The following is a 26,697-nucleotide window of genomic DNA, read 5'->3' as shown; positions in this document are numbered from 1 at the left end:
TACTTGATTTTTTTTAAGTTAAACCAACAATATTTTTTTAAAGTGTTGTTATTAAAGTTGAAAACCGTTTTTTTTTGCCATGTTTTTGTGTAAACATTACTTTCCCCCCAGAATTATTTGATGAATAGACAGTTCAAAAGAACAGCATTGATTTAAAAAGAAGTCTTTTGTAACACCAGAAAAGTCTTTACCAATCACTTTAAGCAGTCCCAGTATTGTATATTAATTCATTTTGAGTGGTATTGTACATGCTTAAAAACAATTAACCCCCTGGGGTCCACGGTATCGCCAGTGATACCAGGGGCTCGTTCTTCGTACGTCGCTAACTCAGTTAGCTGGATTTGATTGTTGGCGATTTGGCATGATCTTGGATCGTTTGGTTCTTCGACGCTCATCCTGGACTTGCTGTCATAGCAACAAGTCCGTCAGCTTGAACCTGCTCGCGAGCAGGCTTATTTCATGTAAACAGGATTAGATCGCGGCTGATACGGGAAGTCCTTCAGCGTAGCGCGATAGTGTAGCCTAATTTCTGAGATTTATTTTTGTTTTCTCGTGAAACGAACGTCGTGAAACGATCGTCGTGAGGGTGTCGTTTAAATACATTATTATTTTGTTGGAAATGCACATTAATGTTTGATTCGATGTCGGGCTTCAACAACAGTACAAAATGTTTGCATTGCCCTAAAATTATTTGCGAGTGGCTTCCTTTACACTATTGGAGATGCGGAGAACTTGATAAGCTTTCTGTTGTGCCATTCACAAAGTAGTGCTCTTAGTTGTTGTTGTTTTTTTTTTTTGCCACAATGACATGAGCTTTGGCCAACTAAAGGGAAGATTTCAGGGTCTAAAAAGCCTGAGGGTTGCACCTGACAGGGCCTGTGACATTGCATGTGCCACATTACACAACACTGCCAACATCAGAAAAAGGAAAAAAAAAAAGTTGAATTAAGCCTAAAATAAAAGACAAGACAAATTTGCAAAACTCATTTGCTTAGAGTTTTATTTCAATTGTTCTTTGTAAAGAAAAGCCAGTTATTCAGTCATCTTTTTAAAAGATATTATGCAAGGTCAGCAATAGTACTCTGTGTGATTTTACTCTGAAGTTTATTTTGAAGCAACTCTATTTCTAGTGCAATTTTTTCTTAGTCAAGTTCTGTTTCTCCCCCTGATTTTTGTTTTTTCAAAAAAATACTATATTTTCTGTTGAAGACTCATATAGGGAACGAATTTAACCCTGTGTCGTTTGTGTCACACATGCCTCATGCAACAAATAAAAAGCAAAAGTTGTCTCTACACTGCCCACCCCTATATCAATGCTGTGTGCAGACTCTTCTGTATAGGCCTTTCTGTACATGTGGACTCCTGTCAGAAATAATAGGCATAGGCACAATTAAAATTAAAGTACTTCCTCCAAAGGACAGTCATCTGAGAAGTTTCAGTCATCTCTCCAGTGCAATATGATTGATAACTCATGGCAAAATATTTTTACATTAACTAAGTTTATCAGTTTTTACTTTCAAAAGACAAAGCAATTTATCATTACTCAAGATTTCACAGTTGAAATGACTAAACCGGCCAATTTGGATTATAGGTCTACTTCATTTAATGCAGCAACAAATTATTTCATAGTGTACAAAGATAATTTAAATCTCATTTCCCAATGAAGGTGTTGCTGCTACTGGTCCCTGATGTGGGTCTGGAAGAGCTGAACCCAGGGATGCCCTTCACAACAGGGCAATTCACATTCAACCCAAGGGTCAGTTCTTCTGCCAGGGTCAGGAGCATCATTATTATTTTTTTCTCAGCATTTTTCCTGTTTGCTTTTATAAACAGACAATCATTTATTTAACAGTGCCTTTTTAAAAGAGACTAGTAGGCCTATAAGGCCTTAAATTACCATTAGGTAGAATATTTTTGTACTTCACTTTCACCATGTCCATTATTATAGTGTGGTGACTCGACATTACAATGAACAAAGTAATTATGAAATTATGAAAATAAAAATAAAATAATAATAAGTTATTAAAACATCTAACATGGCCACCACAAACGCATTTAATTTGTCTTCTAGTTTTGCCAGCACTCTCTCCTGGCTTTTGCACACTTTGAGGTGTTCCTGGCGTTTTAATTAAAGACTGAAATTCGGCATAACCTTGCATTAAAAGCGCTTGCTCTGCTTGGGAGAAAAACTGGGCGTGTTCTTTGGCCATGCTGAACAGCCAATAGCAGCGTTGCTGATTACTGGTTCTGCTATCGATACATGTACCCTTTTAAACCAACGCGAGAACGCGCAGTTATCTCAGATAACTCAATCCAGCGATACTAATCATAAACAACAGGTGTGTTCGAAGAACCCAATTAGCCGGATCATGATTAGCACGATGATCTCATCTTAGATGTCTCATTTGATCTCGGATGTTTTAAGCAACGTACGAAGAACGAGCCCCAGCTCACAATTTTTTTGTTTTTCACAAACCACGCATAAACGTTATCATCTCAAAACTACAACATTTTACATACATGCTGCTGACATATTATTGTAGCAGAGTTTGTGCCGAATACAGTGTAATAATACTTTAGCCATGAAAATGTCACAAGTAACAGAAAAAAAATGTGAAAACACAAATGTCAGCGCATGTCAGAACACCTCCAGGACCCAGAGAACACCTCAGACCCCTAAGGGTTAAAATCTTGATTTAAAAATGTTAGGATATTTTCCAAGAAAACGAGTCAAAGGGGACTAATTAAAAACATTTTTGCAGTGTATCTAGATTTCACAGAAATTCAGTATGTACGTGTAAGACATTCAGGGTGGAAAATAAGGGATTTCTCAGGGAGAAAACGAGTGGTGTTTTTTTTATTTTTGGTGTGAAGGACAGGCTTGGTCTTTAATTAGATGCTTTATGACACATATTCCTTAACTCTGACTTGAAAACAAAAATGCACATTGGAGTAAATTTAGGTTATAGAATTTTCTTCCTCACACATCCCACTTTTCCTGTACAACATTTCCACATCCTCTTCTTGTTCTTACTATCTGTTTCTCAGATTTAGCTGTGAGAGCTCTTGTCTGACTAACCCTTGTGATTTGCAGGCTTTGAGATTGTTATCTGAGCTGGGGCATACATGCCCTCAGGGCTGTTACTTTTTTGCCACTGTGCATTTTTATTTTTTCATTGGGAATGGGGAAAGCCATGTAACAATGCTGGTCTTTTAATGGAAAGCTGGCGCTGAAGATGTAGTCTTAGTCATTCAAAGAAGCCAAGGTTGTGAGTCACGACAGTCTGGCACATTTCAACATGCTGCTTTGTTGCCACCTGGACATTGACGCTGTGTTACGATGACTGTTCTGCGGCGTTTCGCTTTTGATTTTTATAGCGTCATTCTTCGTCCGAGTTTGATGATGTTGCCAAGCCCCTATATGAGGCGTACCGTACTATTGGTCGGCCGAAGGTTTAAAAGCTTTCAGTGTGCCAGAGATTGACAATAGTGGGGCAGTGTGGGAGACCGTTGGAGGTACCGGGCACTTTGGAGGTCACAGCCTGCTCTGTGAAGCAAATGCTGCTGGACAGCTGTGCCCGAATCGGGTCGTCTTTATCCGGCTCTGTGTCTGTGATGAGTGAGGCCAGAAGTCAGATGTCACCCTTTGATGAAAAGGCATGAGAGGGAGACACTGAAAGTCCCTTGTGTGCTGATGAGAGCGCCCTGTCTCTCTTCTTAATGTCCACTCTGCCTCCGGCACATGAATGGCAGAATAACTGATACTCTTTGTGCCTGAAAACCCTTTCAATTTCTAAGAAAGCTGGAACGAAGTACCTTGAGTTGCTTTACCAGAAATGTTTGGATTGGAAAGGTTTGGACCTCAACTGAACCTGCATGGGTAAAAAGAATTGGTTCCCTTTTAATTCATGAGTGTACATTTTAATTTAATGGCCACATCACACGGGAAGTTGAACTGGAATTTCAATTCAATTGGCTTTATGCACAGCTACACTACTTCCTGAACTTAAGCCAGCTCCTTGTTTCCTGTCTGTCATTATTGAACAAATTGATTAATCCAGGTGTGCCTGACCTCGGTAGTCACGGCAACAATAATCAGACACACCTGAATTAATCAAGTTCGGCCAATAATGGCAGACAGGAAACAAGGAGCTGGCTTAAGTTCAGGAAGTAGTGCAGCTGTGCATAAGGTCAATTGAAACTGAATTTACTGTGAAATGGGGAAGTGTTCTTCGAACCTTCTCAACAAATTGTAATTATCAAGTATGATGAAATGTATAAACAATACAAATGTCTGTCTGTTTGTCTGCTGTCTATCTGTCCGTCTTTCAAGACTTTGTCCGTTTTTAATCTTTGTATTGACATACTTTGCATTAGTAGGAAAAAAGTTCAGTTGATTTGTATAGTTCCTCAATCAAAAACATTTGTCTACATCAATCCAAATTCAGGAACTGACTTCAAGTTGACAATGAATTCTCAATTCAATTCAGCGCAATGCAAAACCCTCAAGCATGAGTCACTGTCGATAAACTGGTTAATATCACTGAGGGCAGCGGAAACCCAGAGGTTTCCTTCCATGTGTTGCTGCCAAGAACCTCTGCAGCGCTATTAAAAGAGTCTGGGAGTTGCTGGTATGTAGGTGCAAGGAACAAACTTGTAGAAATTGTTGAATTCAATATGCGAATCACCCCCATCAGATCCTTCATATAGATCATGGGATGGTTCCAGATGTAGACCCACAGTAGCAGAGGAATCAGTAAACCTTGTGGCGTCTACTACGTTTCCTCTGTCGTTCTCGCTCCTCCACGCCCCAGCCGTCGTCTGCTCTTTTCTGGAGTTCCTCTCCTAGGGAGTAAATCTGGCTCCTATTGTGAAAGCAGGCGTAACCCCCGCTCCTCGTCCCCCGCTCCTCCTTTGAAGCGTCCGGGCGGTGGAGGGGAGCAGTCATTGTGCTGCTCTTTGATAGTGCCGCTCAGGCTTTGCAGGAGCACGTCGTTCCTGGGCTCCCATCCCACCGCTCCTCAGATGTGGGTAGACCCCACTCAAGCCTTCGCGTCCCCTACCCTCACCTGATGTTTTTTCTTTTTTTGTTGTTGCATTAAGGGTTTTATTGAGGTGAACATTCTTTCCTCTGCCTTTTTTAGAGAGATCACAGCAGAAAGGCCACAGCCACGGTTGGTTTGCAGTTGTACAGACGTATAAGAGTTTCTAAGAGTTTTTCCCTTCCCTGATGTTACTGTCTCAGGGCCAAAGGAAGTGCTGACTGAACCCAAGCGGTTTGTTTAAATCCGATTTTTCATCCAGGTGCTGTTTTTATTACTCAGGCCGGGGTTTTTTGAACCCGTCCTCCTCCTCGCAGATCATTGGTTATAGTGCCTGTTGAATTTTTATGGACTCCTTGAAGGACGCTGCCAAAAACCAGAAACGAAGCCAAGTGCTACAACACAAGGTCACTGGTCCAAAGTCAGTTTGGTGTGAAAATGGACCTTTTCAGCTGACTAGGCTTAACACAACCCAGATACGAGCTCTTTGTCCATACTCCCATTCCCTGCCAGTGTTTCATCGTAAAGCTTTGAACCTTCTCCAGTTCTGCACGTACGGCTAAGTGTCTGTAGAAACAGTTGCTTTACACCAGAATCAAGATTTTTAGGTACCCCACTAAAGCCTGGATACATAGCTTTTCTGGCTGTTGTTACTTCTTGCAGTTCAATGTTAGCTTTGACCCTGGGCCCACGTTCGAAGCATGCACACTACGACAGTTTTGTAATACTTCACCTGACCTGTAGAGGAGAGCACGGTTTTGTGTTGTCAAACTCAAGATGTACAAATCTTTTAACCTCTTCGCACATCTTTTGTTGTCATTTTCACCCTTGACTTATTATTATTTTTGGGTTTTGAACAAGTTTGGAATATATTTACATTTACTTGAGATGCAACATTGCATTATATGTTTTTGTATTTATTTAATACAAAATGCTTTTTTTTAGAAGCGATACATTTTCTTTTTTATATCTTGTTTTTATAAGTTTTATTTAACATAGATTTTGTAAGTGTATTTTGTCATTCTGCACTGGCTGATTTGTTTTTTACTTTATATTTAAAATCAAAATAATTTTAACAATCCTTTCCAACCATTTTTGTTTTTCAGATATGCAGACTTAAAAAGTTTAATTAGAGTATTCTTGGCTAAAATAACTAAATGCATTATAATATGAATGTTTAATCTTACTGTGCTGTAAAAAAAAGTGAATACAATTTTTTACAGTGCATATTTTTTTCCTTTTCCATTATAATTGCCCATTTTTGAAATCACCTTTCAACTGCTATAGTGCTGCCTCCTAGTGAGCCCACCAATTACTGCGCATACACGCGGTTATATCATTTAAGCTGCGCACAGTGGAAATTTAGCGGCAAACGTAACCGCAGCCCACTTTCTCCAGTTTTTCAGAACAATATTTTTTTTCTTGCTCTCTGACCACATCAAGCTGCCTTCTCTGGCTTTTGTGGAAAAGGAAGGGTTAGACCAGGGGAAGGAGGTGTGTTGGTCCCAGCTGCAGGCTTTTTGATTTGCCCCGGGAGGTGAACGGGCCAATTGAGTGACACAGGGCCATGCCTGTTATCTTAACCTCCCACACTTCAAAGAACAGCCTCGCTACCGCAGAGCGAGCCCAAGAGAAGGACGGAGAGAGGCTGGCCCTCGAATACAGAGGAGCGTTTCATTTCCTGCGAGCAGGGCCTCGACATTCCTCAGCGCCAATGGGAAGTAGCTCTTGAATCCCTGCGTTTGAATCAGAAAGGACTGTAAAGCGTGGCCCGACGGCACCGTCCTAACCTCTCCAAACACCCCGACGCGCCCCCTCCCCTTCCAACAGGAGGCTGGTGGGGAAAGGCAGGAAAGCATGCCAACTTTTTTCATCTGTGGCCGGGAAGGAAAACGCTCTCCAGGAAGGGGGCGCAGGGAAGCTTTGAGATCGTAGGATGAAAAGGGTGGGCAGGGGAGGTAAATAAAAGCGTCCCCACTCACTTTATTCTGTGACTCTCTTTCTCTATCCTCGTTCGGCACCAGGGTCAGATCTCCCTGGAAAAGTAGTTGCCTTTCATCCACATGTGGTAAAGCCGTCCACATGGGTGTACGAGTGTATTTATGTGTGAAAGTGGTCTAGGGTGCAGTTGTGGAGTAAAACTGACATCTCGGTGAAAAAGGTTGTGTTCGACCTCCGCTCCAGGGAGGAGCCCGCTACCAGTCTTGCATTTTATCTGTCTCTCTTCTATCTCTCTCTCTCCATCCATCAGAGGTTTGCTCCTGTATTCCTGCTTCTCACTTTGATCAGGAATTCCATTTGATGCACTTCTGAAATAGCCCCATACAGCTTGTCGACCAAAATAGTCTGATGCATTTAATATTTCACATCTCAAAAATGGATTCTGATTGGACGAACTGTTTGTGATGGAAAAACTTTGGGCTTCTGATTAATGTTGAACGTGGGGATTAGTTTTTTTTTTTTTTTTTTTTCCCAAAATGGCATGCTAGGGGACATTTTTGAGTGCGCCAATTTGGTATAAACTTGCTTTGTTTTTGCTCTAAATGTCCTCTTGTGCAATACACAAATCATAATGCGTGATGTGAATGCGTGTAATCATATGGTAAAGTGCCTAATTTGTTGCAGATCTAAAATGTGTCTAAAGATAGTTCACCCTAAAAAAACAAATTACTCACCTTCGTTGTTCCAAACCAAATGTTTCAGTAGTTTTTTTTTTTTTTATGGAAGCTTGTTTCCGCCACAGAATAGAAAATAAAATGATAATTAGGACTTTATCTCACAATTCTGACTTTGTTCTTGTGATTGTGAATTGTGAGTTTACATCTCAGAATTGTTTATCGCAAAAAAAAAAAAAGTCGCAATTATCTTTCAAAATGTTTTATTCTGTGGCAGAAATGGGCTTCCATAGTTTTTTACTATACAATGAAAGTCATAGGGGTCCAAAACAGCACTGTAACTTTCAACAGCATTCATTGTATAGACCTAAAAAAAAAAAGAAAAAAAAAAAGAAAATGTTGGCAGAATTCTCAATTTTGGGTGAATTATTCCTATAACTTGAAATATCTAATCGTGTTTTCCTCTCCATTTGTGTTCTACAGGAGGAAAACGGACTTCTTTTTCCTCTTGCAAAGCAAAGACAGCAGCTACAGGCCCCCTTTTAGAGATGGAAGCCTGTTAGACTCCTCAACCTTTCACCCCTCCGTCACCTCTTGACCCCTGAGGAATATCCAGAGGGTCCCGGTCCTTGAATCTGCTCCTCGGCTGCAGGCGCTGCTGTAGAGACATTGAACTGAGAACAGACAATCACCAACACAGGCCCTCACGCAGACCCGTGAATACCGGTTTTTTTTGGGTTTTTGTTTTTATTACTGTCCTGAATTCACTCCCGAAGCCGAAGGCGTTGCACTGATTATGTTCCTTGACCGTTTGTAAAGCGCACATATGGCCACATGTACACAAACACACACGTTCCTACACCTGTCCCTAAGTTATTATAAGTTATTTGGCACCTCTGTGTGTTCACGACGTCACTCCCTCACTTCCTCTCTTGCCCCGTAAAATGTAGCATCGCGGGGGCCCGACACGCCACACAAACGTTCTATCGCAAGATTTTAGGGATTACGCGTTGCCCTGGAAACAGTCTCCGTAGGTTGCGTTTTGCATTTTGACACATTGGTGCAAAAAGGGTCGATGTTTTGATTTCTCCTCAACATCTTGGGTTCAAGTTTATTTTGAATGCTTTTTTTATTATAATTCTTTATTTTCATTTTTCGGTGTATATTTTAAGTGATTTTTTTTATCATTATTTATATATATATATATATATATATATATATATAAATAATGGTATACGAAATAAGCTTGGAGACAGGAAAGCCATTTTTCTTGTTAAAGCGTCTTGCAGAAATAACGTTTGAAAGTCTTCTTTTTGATAGCTATTTGTAACGGATATTGACTTCTCAGTCTCTACTTGCGCAGATGTAAAATAATGCTCAATGTGTACTTTTTAAAAAGAGATGTCTGGATGTCACTGTTTCTTGGTATTTTTGCAGGCAACATTAGAACAAAGGTGAAAGAGTACAGTAGGTACCCAGAGGCCTATATTTTATTGATCTAAATTGACAAATGAAGCAGATATATCTATATATATTTACCCCAGCACTTGGCAGTCTTTCTTTTAATTGCAATGTACCTCTGTCTCTCTGGTAGGTAATAGAGTGGTCTTTTACCATGTTTATTCCATGCAAACATTTCCACATTTTATTCTTTTTAATTATTCTCTTTTAGCATTCTCAGATGTTGTTTTTTTACATTCATTGTCATATTTTGAATCGTTAACTTGGTGTAGCATTTTGCTTCCAAGTGGTCACATTCGAACTGTTTCAACATGTCTTTTTTTATGAAAATAAATAGGCATCTTTGACTGAAAACGACTGCAGTATGTTTATTTTATTGTATACACTGAAATGTGTCTCGGTTAAGTAGAGAGAGTGAATTTCTGCGTCCTACCAGAAGCATTAGGAATTATAGAATATATCCGGCGGATCTCTGGGGAAACTTCAAACGGCTTCTTAAAATCAACGAGAAATAAAATGCAGCTAGTGTTCATTTTAATGTGCATTTGAATATTCATTCGGCCTTAAGTACTAATAATAAGAGATGATTTACAATATAGCTAAAATAATTAAATGGCCATTCATTCATTATACTCCTAACAAATGCTTTAAATTGAGGGTCTATAATTATATGAAGCATCATTTTTAATCTTTAAGTCTTTCAGTAGGCACGCTGACTGCAATGGCAGATACACTATGACAGACAGCACACAGAACTGTGAATGTAGGATGTTCTGCATTAAAAGCTCACCGTTGACGTCTATGCTACTACAGTGCCACCTCATGCATGAAACACTGGCATCTGAGTTATGGACATAAATAACATTTTAAGTGTAGTTCTTAATAAAATGTGTGTCATTTCAGCCTATATGATTCACAATTATACAGAGTTCTAATTGTTAACAGTCTTTTGTTCTGTCTTGATGCTTTTCTGTGGGTGTTGTGCTCATGTTTGGCAAGTGTATTTTTGGTCTCATCAAGGATGTTTACAACAACTGAATTGGCTATAGAGAATAATGTATGATAGGGCGCCACCTACTGGAAGAAGATAAATAAAAACATGACTGCCTTTTACACTACTACTCTCATCATGTACAGTAGTAGTCATGTTGATCTGACACAGCACCTATTGCATCGAGCATACTAAACTATCTCTGTTAATTGACTAAAACAAATATGAAATTTGTCACAAGCTCGTTTACATGCATTAGTAGCAGTGCTGTAAAATCAATCAAAAATGCATCTAACAAAAGTTTTTTATATAATCTGGGTGTGTGTATATAAATGTATATTATATAATCTGTGTGTTTGTGTGTGTGTATATATATATATATATATATATATATATATATATCACACATAGATAAACAAAAACTTTTTTGTTAGATGCAATTAATTACGATTAGTCATTTTGACTTCAATTTCATTCACCTAAAGGATTATTAGGAAGACCTGTTCAATGTCTCAGATGGCCTGAGACGAGAAGAGATTTCCACGACGCATGCGCGAGAATTGCGCAAGCGTCATAGAAATCTCTTGAACCCTCATCTCAGGCCCAGAAGGAAGAAAAGGAATAGTCGAATAAAGTTATTGTTTTTGTTTTATTTTCGCACAAAAAGTATTTGTGTCACTTGATAAACTTATAGTTGAGCCACTGTAGTCACATGGAATATTTAAACATTTTCTATTGACTTTCTGGGCCATCAAGTTTCATTCCCTTAGGAGCCTATGAAGCAGTGATCCACCTCTCAAATTTAATCGAAAATATCTTCATTTGTGTTCTGAAGATGAACGAAGGTCTTACGGGGTTGGTACAGCATGGGGGTGAGTAATTTGACTTAATTTTCATTTTTGAGTGAACTATCCCTTTAATTTCCAATGTTGGACAGATGTATTTGTGGTTGAAAATGAAAATTGACTTCAGAAACCAATATTATATTTATATCATAATATTGTTAATATTTGTGTGTAGCCTATTAGCTATTCGTAATCTTGGGTCTAATTAGCCTATTGTTTGAAATAATTTTGTGAAAATAGGAATAGCTGTAACTATAAAAAAAGAGTTGTCAATCGATTTTTAAAAAAGTGACTAAACAATTTGTTCTGTAAATATAATCGTAAATAATCACAATATCGCACAAGGCACAACAACTGATATAATTTCTAACGAATCGCTAAATTAATGTAGAAACAACAGGAAGACGTAAATATTTGAACTGAAAATAGGCCTATAGTCAACTCGCAGAAATCAACGCGGTTGAATATCGTGTTTAAGCAGCTAAAAGGGCCAGTTAAATGATAAATTGTTCCTCACATAAGTATACAGCAATGAGTAAGTTTGAAGTGTTGATGTGAGCTTTATCAACGTCCTCGTTCTGAACATATGTGATATATGATGAAGGTCAGGTGTGGTGATGTCATCACTCAGTCGGTCTCAGTGTGGGCGTTTCCGTTAATGATGGCGGTCTGCCAGGCCTCGAACAATCACCACAACAGGGAAGACAGAGAAATGAGACGAAAATGGCTGTTTGAAATGGAAAGTCGTGTAGTAGGAAACTCTCCACTGTTCCCATGAAGTATCCAGACGGCGGGATTCCCATGAAGGCCTAACCGTCCGGAGAAAAAAGTAAGTTTGAAAGCCTCTGTAGGAAATAATTTATTTGCAGCTGCCGCTAATATTTAACCTAGGCCTACTGCAATTAGATTTAAAAGACCCGTAGTCATTGTATCTACCTGCTATTTCTGAATCATATTGATGACAAATCCCTGTTGCTGGCCTGTCTTTTTTGTTTTTAGTCCAAGTTTGCAACAACTGGAATTACATGTCTAATATGCAGTTAGGACTGAAAATATATTCATGAATTATTCTGAAGGTAAAGTTCTTGCATTAAAATGTGATGAGAGGCCACAATAAGAGCATCTTGTGTTCACTGTAAAGTACCTTTATGTAAGAAACTAAGTCAGATTGTTTAGTAAAAGAAAAAAGCACCATGAGCACCAAAAGTTCATGCATAAACATTATTCATAAATGTTATTTTAATTATTCATAGCTTCAACTAAAATGCAAGATTTTTTCAATGAGCTTCCTCTGTGATGGTAAATCATGTGCATAGTGGCTACAAAATGTATTTGGACATTAAAATCTCCTCTTTTTTGCTTGAATAGCGTGCTTGTGCTGTCTTTAACACAAATATGTCTCTTAGTTTAATATTCTGTTTATACATTTTTAAATACGAGCAGACTGTCCATATAGTTTTTAAGGCCAAGATTTATATAAAGAGAGAGAGAGAGAGAGAGAGAGAGAGAGAGAGAGAGAGAGAGAGAGATGCATTTACATCAGATAACACTTTCAATTTGTGGGCCACCATTGACTTCTTCCATAGTATTTTTTTTTTCTACTTTGGAAGTCAATGGTGCCAAACAACTGTTTTGTTACCAACATTCTTCAAAATAACTTCCTTTGTGTTCAGCAGGAGACAGAAACTCGTACAGGTTTGCAACAACTTGAGGGCGAGTAAATGATGACAGCATTTTCATTTTTGGGTGAACTGTCCCGTTAAGATCTATTATTGAGAGTGAACTCAGTTTGAATTAATGATGAAACAACGACCTCTAGTGGCTGAATGTTGTATTATGAAGTTTACCTCACAACATCATTAGTCAAATAATGATTGATAATAAAAGCGTTTCTTTCTGCTTTGCTATCAATTGACGCGTATATGACAATTAATAATTACAAAACACATTGAAACTTTTTTTTTTTTAAATCTTTTAATTCGACACATTCAAAAGTTCATAGAATCATAGCAAGGCACTAGATGTAGAGGAAGACATTGCTGTCTTATAAAACGATTTATCTGGTCCAGAATTTCATACAGGACTTCCCTGGGAAAACTGGTGCTACTGATCCACACTTAGTCCAGTGCATTTTATTGACGGGTCATTTGTTGTCTGTTTATAAGGTAAAAGGCAGGTAATCTTCACATGTTACTTGTATTTGTAGAATCCCTCACCAGTTTTCTTGCCTAACTTGCCCTCTGACACCAGTTTGTTAAGCAGGGGACTGGTATCAAACAGGGGGTTATCAGGGTCCATCGCATGCCAACCTACACAAACACACAATTAGAAATCCTCAACACAATACTATTACATTAAAACTGGATAAAGTGCTCACCGTCAATAATAAACTTTGAAGTGTCCAATCCAACATAGTCCAGAAGCTCAAACGGCCCCATAGGATAACCAGCCCCAAGCTTCATCGCCACATCGATGTCTTCCTTGGAACCGTGACCTGAGAAAAATATGGAAAAAAACAAAAAAAAAAAAACCTGCACCAAAATATGTTTTGGTATCCATTCATCACTCTTGACTGGTTCACACACGTACCTCTCTCGTGTAGTCGAACGGCCTCCAGCATGTAAGGAACCAGCAGACGATTCACTATAAACCCTGGAGTGTCCTGAGAGGAGACAGCAAGTGGAAGCTGAGGGACTTTTTAAAGTCTTTGAATCTCGAACAACAACCGTAAACTGAGGCAACAATCTGCACATTCTCAACAAAATTAGAAGATTGAAAAAAAAAAAAAAAAAAATGTTGCCTGGTCTGATGAGTAACATGAAGAATTAAAGCAGTTCTGAAGGCAAAAGTGGATCCGACCCGGTACTATTAAAACTAAGTGTAGCTAAAGTGGCCGTAGGGCCCTATGAAATCCGTTTTATTTTTCCCCGAATTCCGTTTTTTCCATTTTCATTTTTGGGAATTCAATTTTTGTACCCTTGACAGTTATGAGAAAAAAAAAGTATGCTTTTAAAGTTAAAGTTTTCCGCGTTAACACTAGATTCCGCATTAATTTGCCAATTCCTCGATTCCGTGAACGCGGAAATCATAGGGCCCTACTCCGAGTGTATATAGTCATGTGAAAAAGAAAGTAGAACCTTTTGAATTCTATGGTTTTACACTTCTGGACATAATAAAAAAAAATTGTATATGTCATGTTATTCATCTGAGGTTGTATTTACCTCATTTTAAGACCTGATATTGACCAAATGCCATAGAATTCAAAAGGGTGTCCTTTCTTTTTCACACGACTGTAATAGAAGATTACAGAATGCTTACTTTGCACGAGACTGGATGCTTCCCCAAAGCTTTGCTGAACTCAAGGAGAGCGTCAAACGTCTGTTGGCTTGTAGCTGGAGCTTTAATCACCTGAGATAAGACATGTTTAAGATATCCAATTCAAAGCAAGCTTCAATATCTTGAACAGAATTTGCCATTTTTATTGATGCGGATGGTTGTGCAGTGAGTGAATTGGAATTTCAATCCAAACCTCCACCAGTTTCATCATTGGGACGGGGTTGAAGAAATGCAGTCCGCCAAAGCGGTCTAATCTTGCCGTGGAGCTGGCGATGTCCGTGATCTGCAGGGACGATGTGTTGCTCGCGAAGATGGTGTGTCTGAGGAGAACACACACATCTGGCTGATATAAAACAATTAGACCATAGTAATGGCTGCCGCAATTTACAACAAAAATAAAACACTGGACATTAACTTATATTTTCTCAGCTCTCCAGAATACTAGATTCTGATCTCTGCATTCTGCATCAAATGTTTAAATATAGTGATGATGAACAGTATAAGTATTTAAATAAAATATTGCCTGAATAACTGTGCGCTTTCTTCTGGCATAATATAAATCTGGTAGTAACTGTTCAAAACAATCACTTCAGCAGCATATTTTTAGTCATTTATTCTTTTCTTATTTATTTATTATTTAGCAACAATAATATGATATTTTATTATATGCTATTTAAATTTGATGGTTTCATTATAAATAAAGTGAATTTACCATAAATTAACCATTTAAATCTAACAATATCATGTCAACACACGAAAAACTGTTTGTTTATAAGTTTATTCCCCAAATACCATATTTTCCATATTCTTCAGATATTGCAAAACTGTTGATTTAATTACCTTGAACATTTGTACCTTGAACATTTAATTATCATAAATAAAATAAAAATGGCTCAACTTAGTCCAGAATTGATTTTGTGTTGCTGCCTACGATTGCATTAAAGTGATAGTTCACTTTGAAATTAATTTTTGATGTGTTTTAGCTTACCTCAAGGGCATCCAAGATGTAGGTGTCTTTGTTTCCACAGTATTATCAATTTTGATATTTTTAGGTGAAACCGTTCTTGTCTGTCAGTCATATAATGGAGGTCTATGGTCACCACCTCAAAGAGCATGCACAGAGAAGTCCAAATTAAACATGATTTAATGACTCGTAAATGTAAGTACACATTGATGGCCTAAGACACGAAACGAGCGGTTTGTGTGAGAAAACGAACAGTATTTATATCGTTTTACCTCTTAACCACAGCCACGTCCAAGTGATCGGAAGGCACGGGCGCTTCGATCTGTGCAAGCGCCGGAAGTGATCTCTCGCGCGGTTGTGAATAAAAACAAACTTTGTCTGTTGATATATCAAAATCGTCTTCCATTGCAATTTCCTGTTTATCTAAATATGTTTAGATCTTCCGTGAAAGGGTAACACTTCTGAAATCTCTGTGTAAACAATGAGTGACATACACGCGCAAGAGATCACTTCCGGCACTTGCGTAGACCGCACCCTCAGATCACTTGGACATGCCTGTGGTTACAAGAGGTTAAACGATATAAATACTGTTCGTTTTCTCACACAAACCGCTCCTTTCGTGTCTTAGGCCAACAATGTGTACTTACATTTACGAGTCTTTAAATCATGTTTAATTTGGACTTCTCTGTGCATGCTCTTTGAGGTGGTGACCTCATTATATGACTGACACAAGAATAGTTTGACCTAAAAATAATACAATTGAAACTGCTGCGGAAACGAAGACACGTACATCTTGGATGCCCTTGACGTAAGCTAAAACATATAAAAAAATTCCAAAATTGTATTTCAAAGTGAACTATCCCTTTAAAGATCATTTAATTTTCTGTGCAGAGTGAAAATGCTGGATTTTGTGCGCCATCTAGTGGTTACAATCCTTTTGGACCTTTAACTTTGTTGTCCCCATAGACAGTATAAGAAATGGACAGAGCGATCTCATTGGAACTCCATTGAGACGATTTTTTTTTTAGCACTTCCGTCCCTGACGCGCAGACTCAAACAGAGCTTGCCGACGTAGATGTGACGAAAGCACCCAGTCTGTCTTCTTGTGGATGTGGCATTAGAAATCTGAAACTTGCAGAGGCGGAGAGTGTGAATAGGAGCTGTCCATGAGCTAGGAGAAGGAGACAATTTTGATAGGTTTTCTGATTAATTATTTTGTCATTTTGCCTCCACGTTTCCCCGATTGCTCGCGAGCTTCTTCTCCTGTCCATACGGTAATCTCTCTACTGTGCGACAGAGAGTCGCGTGGGTATGACGCAATCGTTAGCCTAAAATCGTTTCACTAAAACTGCTTCTACGGGGCCATAACATAAGCTACAAGGTAATGGAGCATTTTATACATTGTCGTGTTTCTTTAGAAATAAATAAAGGACAAATGGGGTCTTCAAACGCCTCAGATGTAAAGTTATTCGCTGTCAAATTGACGCCAAAATGAATGGGAGTCAATGGGAATGCTAACGCAAGTGAAGTTCTGCTACAAGATGGCAGCTCCCGCGAGGCTTCAACTTCCGGTCGATGGATTACCCCCTTGGTTGTACCCTACATAGTTTCCTGTGAAATAGAAGTTTTTCTTACTCAGGGGCCACTTTGTCCAGAGCTCCAAACAGATCTTGTTTGACTTTGAGGTTTTCCACAATAGCCTCCACCACAAGATCAGTGCCCTGAACTACAGACGCAGCATCTGAGCTTGTAGAGATATTCTTCAGGACTTTCTGAACGAATGCTTCTCCATCCTAGAGAATGTGAGCCACAGTTTTAATGAACTATAAAGCAACATCAGCCATTAAACCCCACATGAAATCAATAACTTTGGGACTGTGGTTAATCTCAGTGCTGTCAAACTAACCTCAGGTTTTTCTGCAAACTTCTTCTTCGCCACTCTTTTCAGACTAGCCTCAATGCTCTTTGCAGACTTCTTCAGTATGTCCTCAGATGTGTCCACTAACACCACTGAATGTCCTGTGGATGCAGCAACCTGAAACATTAAAGGGACTATGTGTAACTTTTTATGTAATTTATTATTTAAAAAAAATATTTATTTATAATAATGTAATAATGATTTATATAATTATTCCTATGACGTAAAATCCATATAGCCTATATAGGCTACTATATATATGAAAATGAATATTTCAAAAGTATATTTTAATCAACATTACACTATAATATAGGAAAATGAAAATACTTTTGTCCTATTTCTACACTTACAAGAAATAAACCCTTGAGCTTTTATTTAGGAGAAAACAAGATAGCCATGCTGATCGGGTAATTAATTCAACTATAATATAACTAAATTAATCCATGGTTCATTGTTGGCAAAATGATCATGATAGCCTTCATATATCTAGAATATGTGGTACAGTCATTGATTAGGCATACTTTGCTATTCTATAAATTAATATAGGCCTAATAAGTGATTATAATATGCTATATGAATTCCAAGGGTAATTACCGACCACGGAAGAATAAAAAAATAAATAAAATTAAAAAAAAAAAAAAGGTAAATGCGACTCGCGCATGAACCAGCTTAATCGATGATTAAATGTCGATTATAGATTAAATGTATTACATCGATTAAATGTATTATAGTCAAATAATCGATTGTTGATCAATCGTTACACCCCTATATAACATACTTTGTTAGCGGTCATACAATAATTACTCATTCAAAATAAGTACATACTCAAGAGAGTTAACGAAAACATACAGGTTTAAAAAGACTGCAGGTTAAGTAAATAATGACAGAATTTTACATTTTAGGGTGACCTCTCCCTTACGATATTTATTTCAAACGATTTTAATATGTTTATAAACACACACACATAATATTTATATGCTAAATAAAATGGAAGGGATACATTAACCTTAACGTAAGAAGTGGGTGAAAGGTCACTCTGAAAGACAGTCGCAACCTCTTTTACTGTCTATGGTCGCAACATGGTGGGAGAAGTTTGCAACAAATTGGCTGCGATTTATTGACACCCATTCTAATCAAAAGCAATGCAACTACATCCAGCTTGAAACTATAAAGAATAATCTTCTTTATTTAACTGTGTGAGATAGCACTTAGCTTGGCGTGTAGCCTGAATGGCTACACTCACTCACTCTCAGCAAATCAAAGTGATATTTCTCTGTCGTTACCTGTGCAATGCCAGCACCCATCAGTCCTCCTCCGATAACTGTGACATGTTTAATTGCATGTAGTGCTGCAGAAGATGAGAGGCTCCTGATGTACTGGCGCGTGATGAATGCCATGGCTGCTGTTTCTATAAATGACAGATTGCGCGTGCACAAGCGTCTCAGCGCGTGCTCGAGAACTGAGGCAAATTTGAACTGATCACGTGGTTTCCTCCTTATGCAATGGCTTTTTTTTTCACATGTCCTAAAGCACTGTGGTGTATATGGAGCTACTATTGTGTCTTTATATGCGAGAAAATAGATGATCTGAGAGGGAAAAAAAGTTTGAGAAAATGTTTACATACCAATAGTAAAAAATACTATTATTTTCAGACTAAAAAAGTTTTGAGAGAAAGTATTTTTCTCATAGAGCATTAAAATATTTGAAATGTTTACAATAATGGACTTCAGTGGGAACCAAACTGTTCAAGGTCCAAAAGACAGTTTCAGTGCAAACTGTTCAAAGTGCTTTAAACGATTCCAGACGATGAATAAGGGTCTTATCAAGTGAAATAATCGCTCATTTAAAAAATAAATAACAAAGTTTATGTTTTATAAGCTCAAATGCTCGCTTTGCTCTGTTCTGTGACGCACGTTTGTGACTCTCCTGTTCGAACTCGTTCATCAAAATGAACGAATCTTTTTTCGTGTCATTTGGTTCATTCAACGAACGAAATGAACGAATTGACTCGAGTGCGAACAGGAGAGTCACAAACGTGCGTCACAGAACAGATCAAGGCGATCATTTGAGCTTATAAAACATTTTTTTTTTAAATGAGTGATCGTTTCGCTTGATAAGACCCTTATTCATTGTCTGGAATCATTTAAAGCCCTTTGAACAGTTTGCACTGAAACTGTCTTTTGGACCTTGAACCGTTTGGTTACCAGTAAAGTGCATATATGGAGAAAAATCCTGGAATGTTTTCATCAAAAACCTTAACTTCTTTTTGACTGAAGAAAGATTTATCCTATTGAGTCCTGGTGTCCATTACAGATGACATACCATAGCATATGAATAAAATATAATTTTTCAATTTTCTTGCTCTAAACAATGCTATGACATGAAAAAAAAACTTTTTTTCCATGGAGTAGTATGACCTGTTAATTTGCTGTATTATAATATAAAACTCTTTTACAATGTGTTTAAAGTTAATAAACACCAACAAGTTTACGTTTTATCCTAAAAAATAGTGCAGTTGTTTATCAAGGAGGCAACAGTGTCAGTCAGTGAAGAAATACACATAATTTATGAAGAAAGCAATGACAAATCAAGGCAAATGTTGCTTTTCAGCGAAATATTTTATTGTGCGTCATTTCCAATCAATCAGTATTTTTGTCACGTTATATAAAAAGTGTGAAAATACTGTATGTATATATGGACGTGCAATTAGCTCTGAAATTAGCCGTAGCAAGACAAGGCTGGCCATTTTATTCCAAAAAATGCAGATACATCACCTCTAAGATGTGGTGGAAATGACTCTATCCTGGAAATGTGTATGACTTATAGAAAGAGGTCCATTGTTAGCTGACAAATTAAATAAATTAGAAATTAGAATAAAAAAAATCCTAAAAACCTATAGTTGAACACCCATTAATGTTTTTACTATAACATTGAACCATGAAATAATTTAACAATAATTTAAAAAATAATAATAATAACAGTCTTGTAAAAATGCAGTTCAGTTTGATTAAATTATGCAATGAATATTTTAAAATAAGCTGATATAATACTTAGGTATTTGTTCTTATTTCTTGAAATTGTTCAGGCATTTTTTACAAAAATAATATCAAACCTTTTGCTTCATCATACAACTTCAAAGCCCTTACTTAGTAGCCTAGTCAACATGGTCCACCAGTGCAATTTGCTTCCCAATGATGCCTGCTCAGCGTGCATTAACACAGACAGTAAACGGGCACGGAGCCAGAGTCAGGCCAAAGCGTCCATGCATGGAGGGAGCAGATTTCCCCTCAGGAAGCCTGAATGTGAAGGCCTGCATTAGGCTGGTGAACATCAGAAACATCTCCATCTTAGCCAGCTGCTCTCCCATGCACACCCTGCGACCTGAGGCACACAGAATCCACTCAGTTAAACATAGTCCTCATTATAAGAGCAGTTGGGAACATAGGGTACGTTTAAACGACAACGATCTACTAAAATACGAAACGTTTTTTTTGCGTACAGGCAAAATCGTTTCCACCCAAAGCCCTGCTGTGATTGGATGATGGGAGGGGAAGGAGAGTATTTAAACTGCAACCATCATCAGAGTTGTGTTGTTTTCTGAGCCAAGCTACCTGATGATGGCAGTAATGCACTGTTTAGTGTGGTTGCCGATAAAAGAAAGAAGAGTTGTGTTGGTTGTGTGAGTGTGTGCAACAGCTTTGAGGTCTCATCTAACTGAACACATAATATGCATTAGCATGACGTTGCAAACCTGTTTTAAAAGTTTGAATTTTCAGGCCCCCAAAATGCTTTGTCATGTAAATGAATGGCCAAAACGCATATAAAAAAGCTGTTTAAAGTCATAAAAAATGTCCCTTTTAAGTGCTCTTATTATGCTATTTTAAAGAGTCCTAATTTTGTTTTGGTCTCTATTAACAAGTTTCACATGCATCCAAGGTAAAAAAAAAAAAATCACATTTTTCACATAATATACAGTACATTGCAGCATTATCTCTTTTCTCAGTGTCTGAAACGGTTTGATAAAGATTCGGTCTCTCTAAACCCCTCCTTTCCCAGAGCTGATAGGTCACATGATAATGACAACATGGCGCATGTAGTATGTTAAGATCACATTCATACTAGAACACACCTTTTTAGCAGTCGTGACGTAATTACTTATTCAAAATAAGTACAGACTCGAGAACTCTGTGAAAAAATATTGTTGGTTTAACTTAAAAAAGTAACCTGGTTGCCTTAATTTTAAGTTCATTGAAATGGAAAATTGAGTTAATACAATGAAGGAGATTGATTTAATTATCAGAAACTCAAAATATTCTGTTATCTGACCTACATAAATTATGTAAGTTGATTTGACAATAGAAAAAATGTGATTACAAATCATGAAAATATTTTTTTTACAAAGTTACTACTTTAATTTTTTAAGTACAATCAACTTTGATGGATGTTTAAGTAATTTGATCTTAAATTACACTAAACTGACATAAAAAATAGTTGAATCTTGTATAATATGTGTGTGTGTGTGTATATATATATATATATATATATATTTTTTTTTTTTTTAATTACTTAATTTTCTCTTTAAAACTGCAGTGAACCAAAGATAGTCTCAAAATGAGGTTTGAAATCTCGGCTGTTTCTGATATCACAGACTACCTTGTAACCAATCATGTGATTGTCAACGAGTGGATCTCTGAGCTGGTGTGAGTGAGTAGAGGCGGGGCTCAGTCATTTGCATATTTATAGAACCACGTATACTAAATGAGGCACAAGTGTCTATTTTAAGGAAAAAATGTTTAAATGTCATTTTTAAGTGATACAATTATTGACTACATTGGGACTTTAACTTATTTTGTTGAGTTAAAGCGATGAAAAATATGTGTTGTCATAACTTAAAGATCATATCATTTTTACTGTGAATGTGATTTCAGACACACCCATGTTGTTCACGGCAGCCAATGAAGACCATAGGCGGCCATTATGCAAATTTGATACAAACCCTCACGCAAGAAAGTGAGACTAGAATTACTGACGACTCGTTCCAGGCAGTTCAGAATCGATTCTTTCTTTTGGGGAGACAATACTCCATTTATCTTACACTTTGATCTTTGAAACTTTGCAGACCTTACATTCACAAACAGCTATATTACACACTATACGAAAGGTAATATATGAAAAACCATAATAGGAGCACTTTAAATGCTAAATATTACTTTTTTTAGGCTACATTTTGTCATTGGAACAACATACCTATTCCAAATGGAATAAAACACTCTTTCCTGAGAAGCTTGCCCTGTTCATCCAGAAATCGAGCTGGATTGAAGTCATCAGGATTTTCCCACACAGTAGGATCCCTGTGTGCTGACCAGAGGTTTGGGATGATAACTGTTCCTTTAGGAATAGTGTAGCCTCGAAACTCTAGTGGGAAGAGACAAATTTCGCTGAAAAATGTATTTAAACTATTTTAAAAAAACGTATTAACTTTTTTTTGTGTCTTCTGAAAGTATTTGTACAGTGATAATATTTCAACAACCCTTGGATTTGATATAAAAAATACAGATTTTAAAAGGTTAAGGTTGACTATTATCAACCTTGTGGATTATGGCAGAGTTTGAGTTGACCTGATTTAGTTTCAAACATTTTAGACAAACATACAAAAAACAACACAGAAGACCAAAACTCACCCGTGGTTTCGGAGGCCATGTGAGGTATTGACAGAGGAACCACTACAGTCATCCTCTGCACCTCCATAATGGTGGCTTCTGTGTACGGCAAACTGCCCTTATCGGTCAGAGACGGGACTCTCTCGGACCCCACCACGCCATCGATCTCCTGCTGAACTCTCTCTGAGGGGGTCATCAAACAAAGAGCTGGTATATATCATCAGCCAAACCCTCAGATGTTTGTAAATGACATCACCTTTACCTTGCACATCCGGATGCAAGGCCATATAGAGAATACTCCACAGGACGCTATTCGTGGTAGTGTCAGTGCCTGCGATGAAGAGGTCCCCGATGATGTAGAAGAGATCGTCTTCTGAGAACAGACACTCTTCTGAACTCCCTTCCTTTTGCTTGGCCAGCATCTCCACCAGATACATATCTATGAAATCCCTGGGATTGTCCGGATCCAGCGTAGCCCTGTGCCTCGCTATGATTTTCTTCAGGAAGGCGGTGATGTCGACCTCGGCGCGCCGCAGCTCCTTGAAAACGCCCCAGGGCAGGTAGTAGAGCCAGGGGAACACGTTGATCAGCAGAATGGAGGTGTTGACGCTGATCTCCAGCCCGTGAGACATGAGGTCCAGCATGGTCCGGAACTCCTGGTCCTGGTGATGGAAACGCTGGCCCAGAGTCAGGGAGGAGATGACGTTGGAGACCGCGTTGCTGATGAGAGGAGTGAGGTCCATTCCTGACGGCCCCGTGTTCTCCATGAGGTCCCGCAGTTCTGTTTTGATCATGGTCAGGCCTTCGGTGATGCACGGCTCCAGACTCAGCTTCCCGAAGCCAAAGCTGCGCAGAGAACTGTGACAGAACTTCCGGTTCGTTCGCCACAGCGGGCCGTAGGGTGCAAACACAATCCCTGCGAACGACATCCACTTCAGACATAGAACGCTTGGCTTTTTCAGATCGAAACGCTATTGTTTTTTTTGTTTTTTGTTTTTTTTACAATTCTTTAAAAAATTATTGTATGGTCCCCAATATGGTGACCTGACCAGTATTTGGTATTATATAGAGTACAATGAATTGGATTTCTGAAACCAGGCCCAGGTTCTTTGTTCTATTCTATTTTTCCTATTCTGTTCTGTTCTATTCTTTTGTGACATATTCTGTTTTGTTTAATTCTATTCTACTTTAATGTTTTGTGTTTTTCATTTCTTTCTTGTCCTGTTTAGTTCTACTTTGCTCCAGTCTACTCTACTGATCAATTCTATTCAAGTCCAGACATTATATTTTCTTCCTCTTTGTTCTATTCCATTCTGCTTTTTTTTCTGTTCTGTTCCATTGTATTGTGACCTATTCTGTTTTCTTTACTTTATTGTTTTACGTTGTTCTTTTCTCGCTTGTCTTGTTCAGTTCGATTGTGTTTTACAGAATTATATAATTCTGTTCTATTCTACTCTACTGATCTATTCTATTCTGGACCAGAAATTATATCATTTCTTGCTTTTCCTGTTCAGTTCTATTATGTTTTGCTGAATTATATCATTATGTTCTATTCTGCTCCAGTCTACTCTACTGATATTCTATTCTGGACCAGAAATTATATTTTCTTCTTCTTTGTTCTATTCTATTTAGCTATTACTTCCTATTCTGTTCTATTCTGTTGTGACCCATTCTGTTTTGTATAATTCTATTCTACTTGTATTGTTTTATGTTGTTCATTTCTCGCTTGTCCTGTTCAGTTCTATTATGTTTTACAGAATTATTTCATTATGTTCTATTCTGCTCCAGTCTACTCTACTGATCTATTCTATTCTGGAGCAGAAATGATATTTTCTTCTTCTTTGTTCTATTCTATTTTGCTATTTTTCCCTATTCTGTTGTTGTGACCTAATCTGTTCTGTATAATTCTATTCTACTTGTATTGTTTTATGTTGTTCATTTCTCGATCGATGGTCCTGTTCAGTTCGATTCTGTTTTGCAGAATTATATCATTATGTTCTATTCTATCATTCGATTATGTTCTATTCTGCTCCAGTCTTCAGTTCAGTTCTATCATCCATTATTTTGTTCTATTCTGCTCCAGTCTACTCTACTGATCTATTCTATTCTGGACCAGAAATTATATTTTCTTCTTCTTTGTTCTATTCTATTTTGGTATTTCTTTTCTTCCAATTCTGTTCTGTTCTATTCTACTGTGACCTATTCTGTTTTGGATTAATTCTATTTTACTTTATTGTTTTATGTTGTTCATTTCTTGCTTGTCCTGTTCAGTTCGATTCTGTTTTGCAGAATTATATCATTATGTTCTATTCTATCATTCGATTATGTTCTATTCTGCTCCAGTCTACTCTATTGATCTATTCTATTCTGGACCAGAAATTATATTTTCTTCTTCTTTGTTCTATTCTATTTAGCTATTACTTCCTATTCTGTTCTATTCTGTTGTGACCTATTCTGTTTTGTATAATTCTATTCTACTTGTATTGTTTTATGTTGTTCATTTCTTGCTTGTCCTGTTCAGTTCTATTCTGTTTTGAAGACTTATATCATTATGTTCTATTCTGCTCCAGTCTACTCTACTGATCTATTCTATTCTGGACCAGAAATTATATTTTCGTCTTCTTTGTTGTATTCTATTTAGCTATTTCTTCCTATTCTGTTCTGTTCTATTCTGTTGTGACCTATTCTGTTTTGTATAATTCGATTCTACTTGTATTGTTTTCTGTTGTTCATTTCCCACTTGTCCTGTTCAGTTCTATTCTGTTTTGCATATCATTCTGTTCTATTCTATCATTCTATTCTGTTCAATTCTGCTCCATTGTATTGTGTTCTATTATATTATGTCAGTCTCTTCTACTTCTCTATTCTGTTCAATTCGAAATGTTTCTGTTCTGTCACTTCTACTGTTCTATTCTGTTAAATTCTAAATCATTATATTCTGCTGTAGTCTATCACACTCTGTTCTATTCTATGTCAGTCTCTTCTGTTGCTCTGTTAATTCTAAATGATTCTATTCTATTCTGCTCCAGTCTGTCATACTCTGCTCTATTCTATTCTGCACTGTTTTTTGTTCTACTCAATTCTGAGTCAGCCTCTTCCACTTTCTATTCTATTCTACTCCATTGTGTCCTGCTCTAATCTACTGATCTATTATCAAGGCATCCAGCAATCATTAACTACGACAGGTTATCTTACCTTTCCTCTTGGTGATAATAGTAACGAGCGGTATGTGTGGTCTGTCAGAGAACACCTCCGGATAGTTTACCATCGCGTCCCGGACAGCGTCATACCCCGTCAGCACGACCATGAGCTGAGGCCCAACAAAAATGCTAAATATGTTTCCATACAGTTTGGACATCTCCATAAGTCCAGCCTGAGGTGAGATCGGATTTGAGGCCGTCTTTGTAAACTCTTCGCGATTCTTTGCAAATCGTTTTGAAATAAATGAAGGCACTAAGAAGCCCCCGAAGTTGCCCACGATGGGCCATGGCTTTGGACCGGGAGGGATGTTCGCGTATCTGTGATGATTCTGGTACTGTTGCAGCACATAGAAAACAAGCACGAACGCAGTTAAACCCACAAGGTTAGCGGGCGAGAACACATACTGCCACAGCAGACCCGGGGAAGCGTCCATGACTCGCTCGCTTTTCAGATCCACTGACTCCTAAAACAGACGCATAGTTCCTCCGGATCAATATTTGTTATCTGCTGATCAAACGCATTTTCTTCCTGACTGTGTTCTTGGAGCTGCAGCATGGGTTGCGTGTTTTTGTATTCTTCATTGGCTGAGAGGAGCACGCTGAGAGCTGATTGGTGAATCGAGACGAATGGGCGGGTTCAACTAAGGTCACTATCCCCAATAGAG

At 37.9% G+C, this 26,697-nt stretch overlaps 4 protein-coding genes across 6 annotated transcripts in view; 2 read left to right on the top strand and 2 right to left on the bottom strand.

Annotated features, from left to right (window-relative positions):
• Positions 1-9,472, top strand: part of lef1 (lymphoid enhancer-binding factor 1) — a 46,239-nt gene extending 36,767 nt beyond the window's left edge. For all 3 annotated transcript variants that reach the window (XM_039688847.2, XM_039688839.2, XM_039688858.2), the window contains one exon: positions 8,141-9,472. In XM_039688847.2, the coding sequence (XP_039544781.1) occupies positions 8,141-8,220 (80 nt within the window). In that variant the 3' untranslated portion in view covers positions 8,221-9,472. The remainder of the gene's footprint in view (positions 1-8,140) is intronic.
• Positions 9,473-11,647: 2,175 nt separating this feature from the next.
• Positions 11,648-26,697, top strand: part of gstcd (glutathione S-transferase, C-terminal domain containing) — an 82,736-nt gene continuing 67,686 nt past the window's right edge. Inside the window, exon 1 of the mRNA XM_039688783.2 lies at positions 11,648-11,783. The gene's annotated coding sequence lies outside the window, so the exon portion shown is untranslated. The remainder of the gene's footprint in view (positions 11,784-26,697) is intronic.
• hadh (hydroxyacyl-CoA dehydrogenase) lies at positions 12,910-18,618 on the bottom strand. The gene is made up of 8 exons (XM_039688826.2): positions 18,456-18,618; positions 17,161-17,289; positions 16,890-17,047; positions 14,484-14,610; positions 14,273-14,362; positions 13,544-13,616; positions 13,332-13,448; positions 12,910-13,263 (listed from the first exon to the last, which is right to left on the bottom strand). The coding sequence occupies exons 1-8, from the start codon at positions 18,567-18,569 to the stop codon at positions 13,145-13,147; spliced, it is 927 nt and encodes a 308-aa protein (XP_039544760.1). The 5' UTR covers positions 18,570-18,618; the 3' UTR covers positions 12,910-13,144.
• cyp2u1 (cytochrome P450 family 2 subfamily U member 1) lies at positions 19,772-26,591 on the bottom strand. Its single transcript, XM_039688793.2, has 5 exons — positions 26,028-26,591; positions 23,095-23,748; positions 22,854-23,015; positions 22,420-22,587; positions 19,772-20,553 (listed from the first exon to the last, which is right to left on the bottom strand). The coding sequence occupies exons 1-5, from the start codon at positions 26,464-26,466 to the stop codon at positions 20,375-20,377; spliced, it is 1,602 nt and encodes a 533-aa protein (XP_039544727.2). The 5' UTR covers positions 26,467-26,591; the 3' UTR covers positions 19,772-20,374.

Source organism: Pimephales promelas, chromosome 6 (assembly GCF_988280905.1).
Source record: "Pimephales promelas chromosome 6, fPimPro1.hap1.1, whole genome shotgun sequence".
Lineage (NCBI taxonomy): Eukaryota > Metazoa > Chordata > Actinopteri > Cypriniformes > Leuciscidae > Pimephales > Pimephales promelas.
This window is presented reverse-complemented; position numbering and strand designations above follow the sequence as displayed.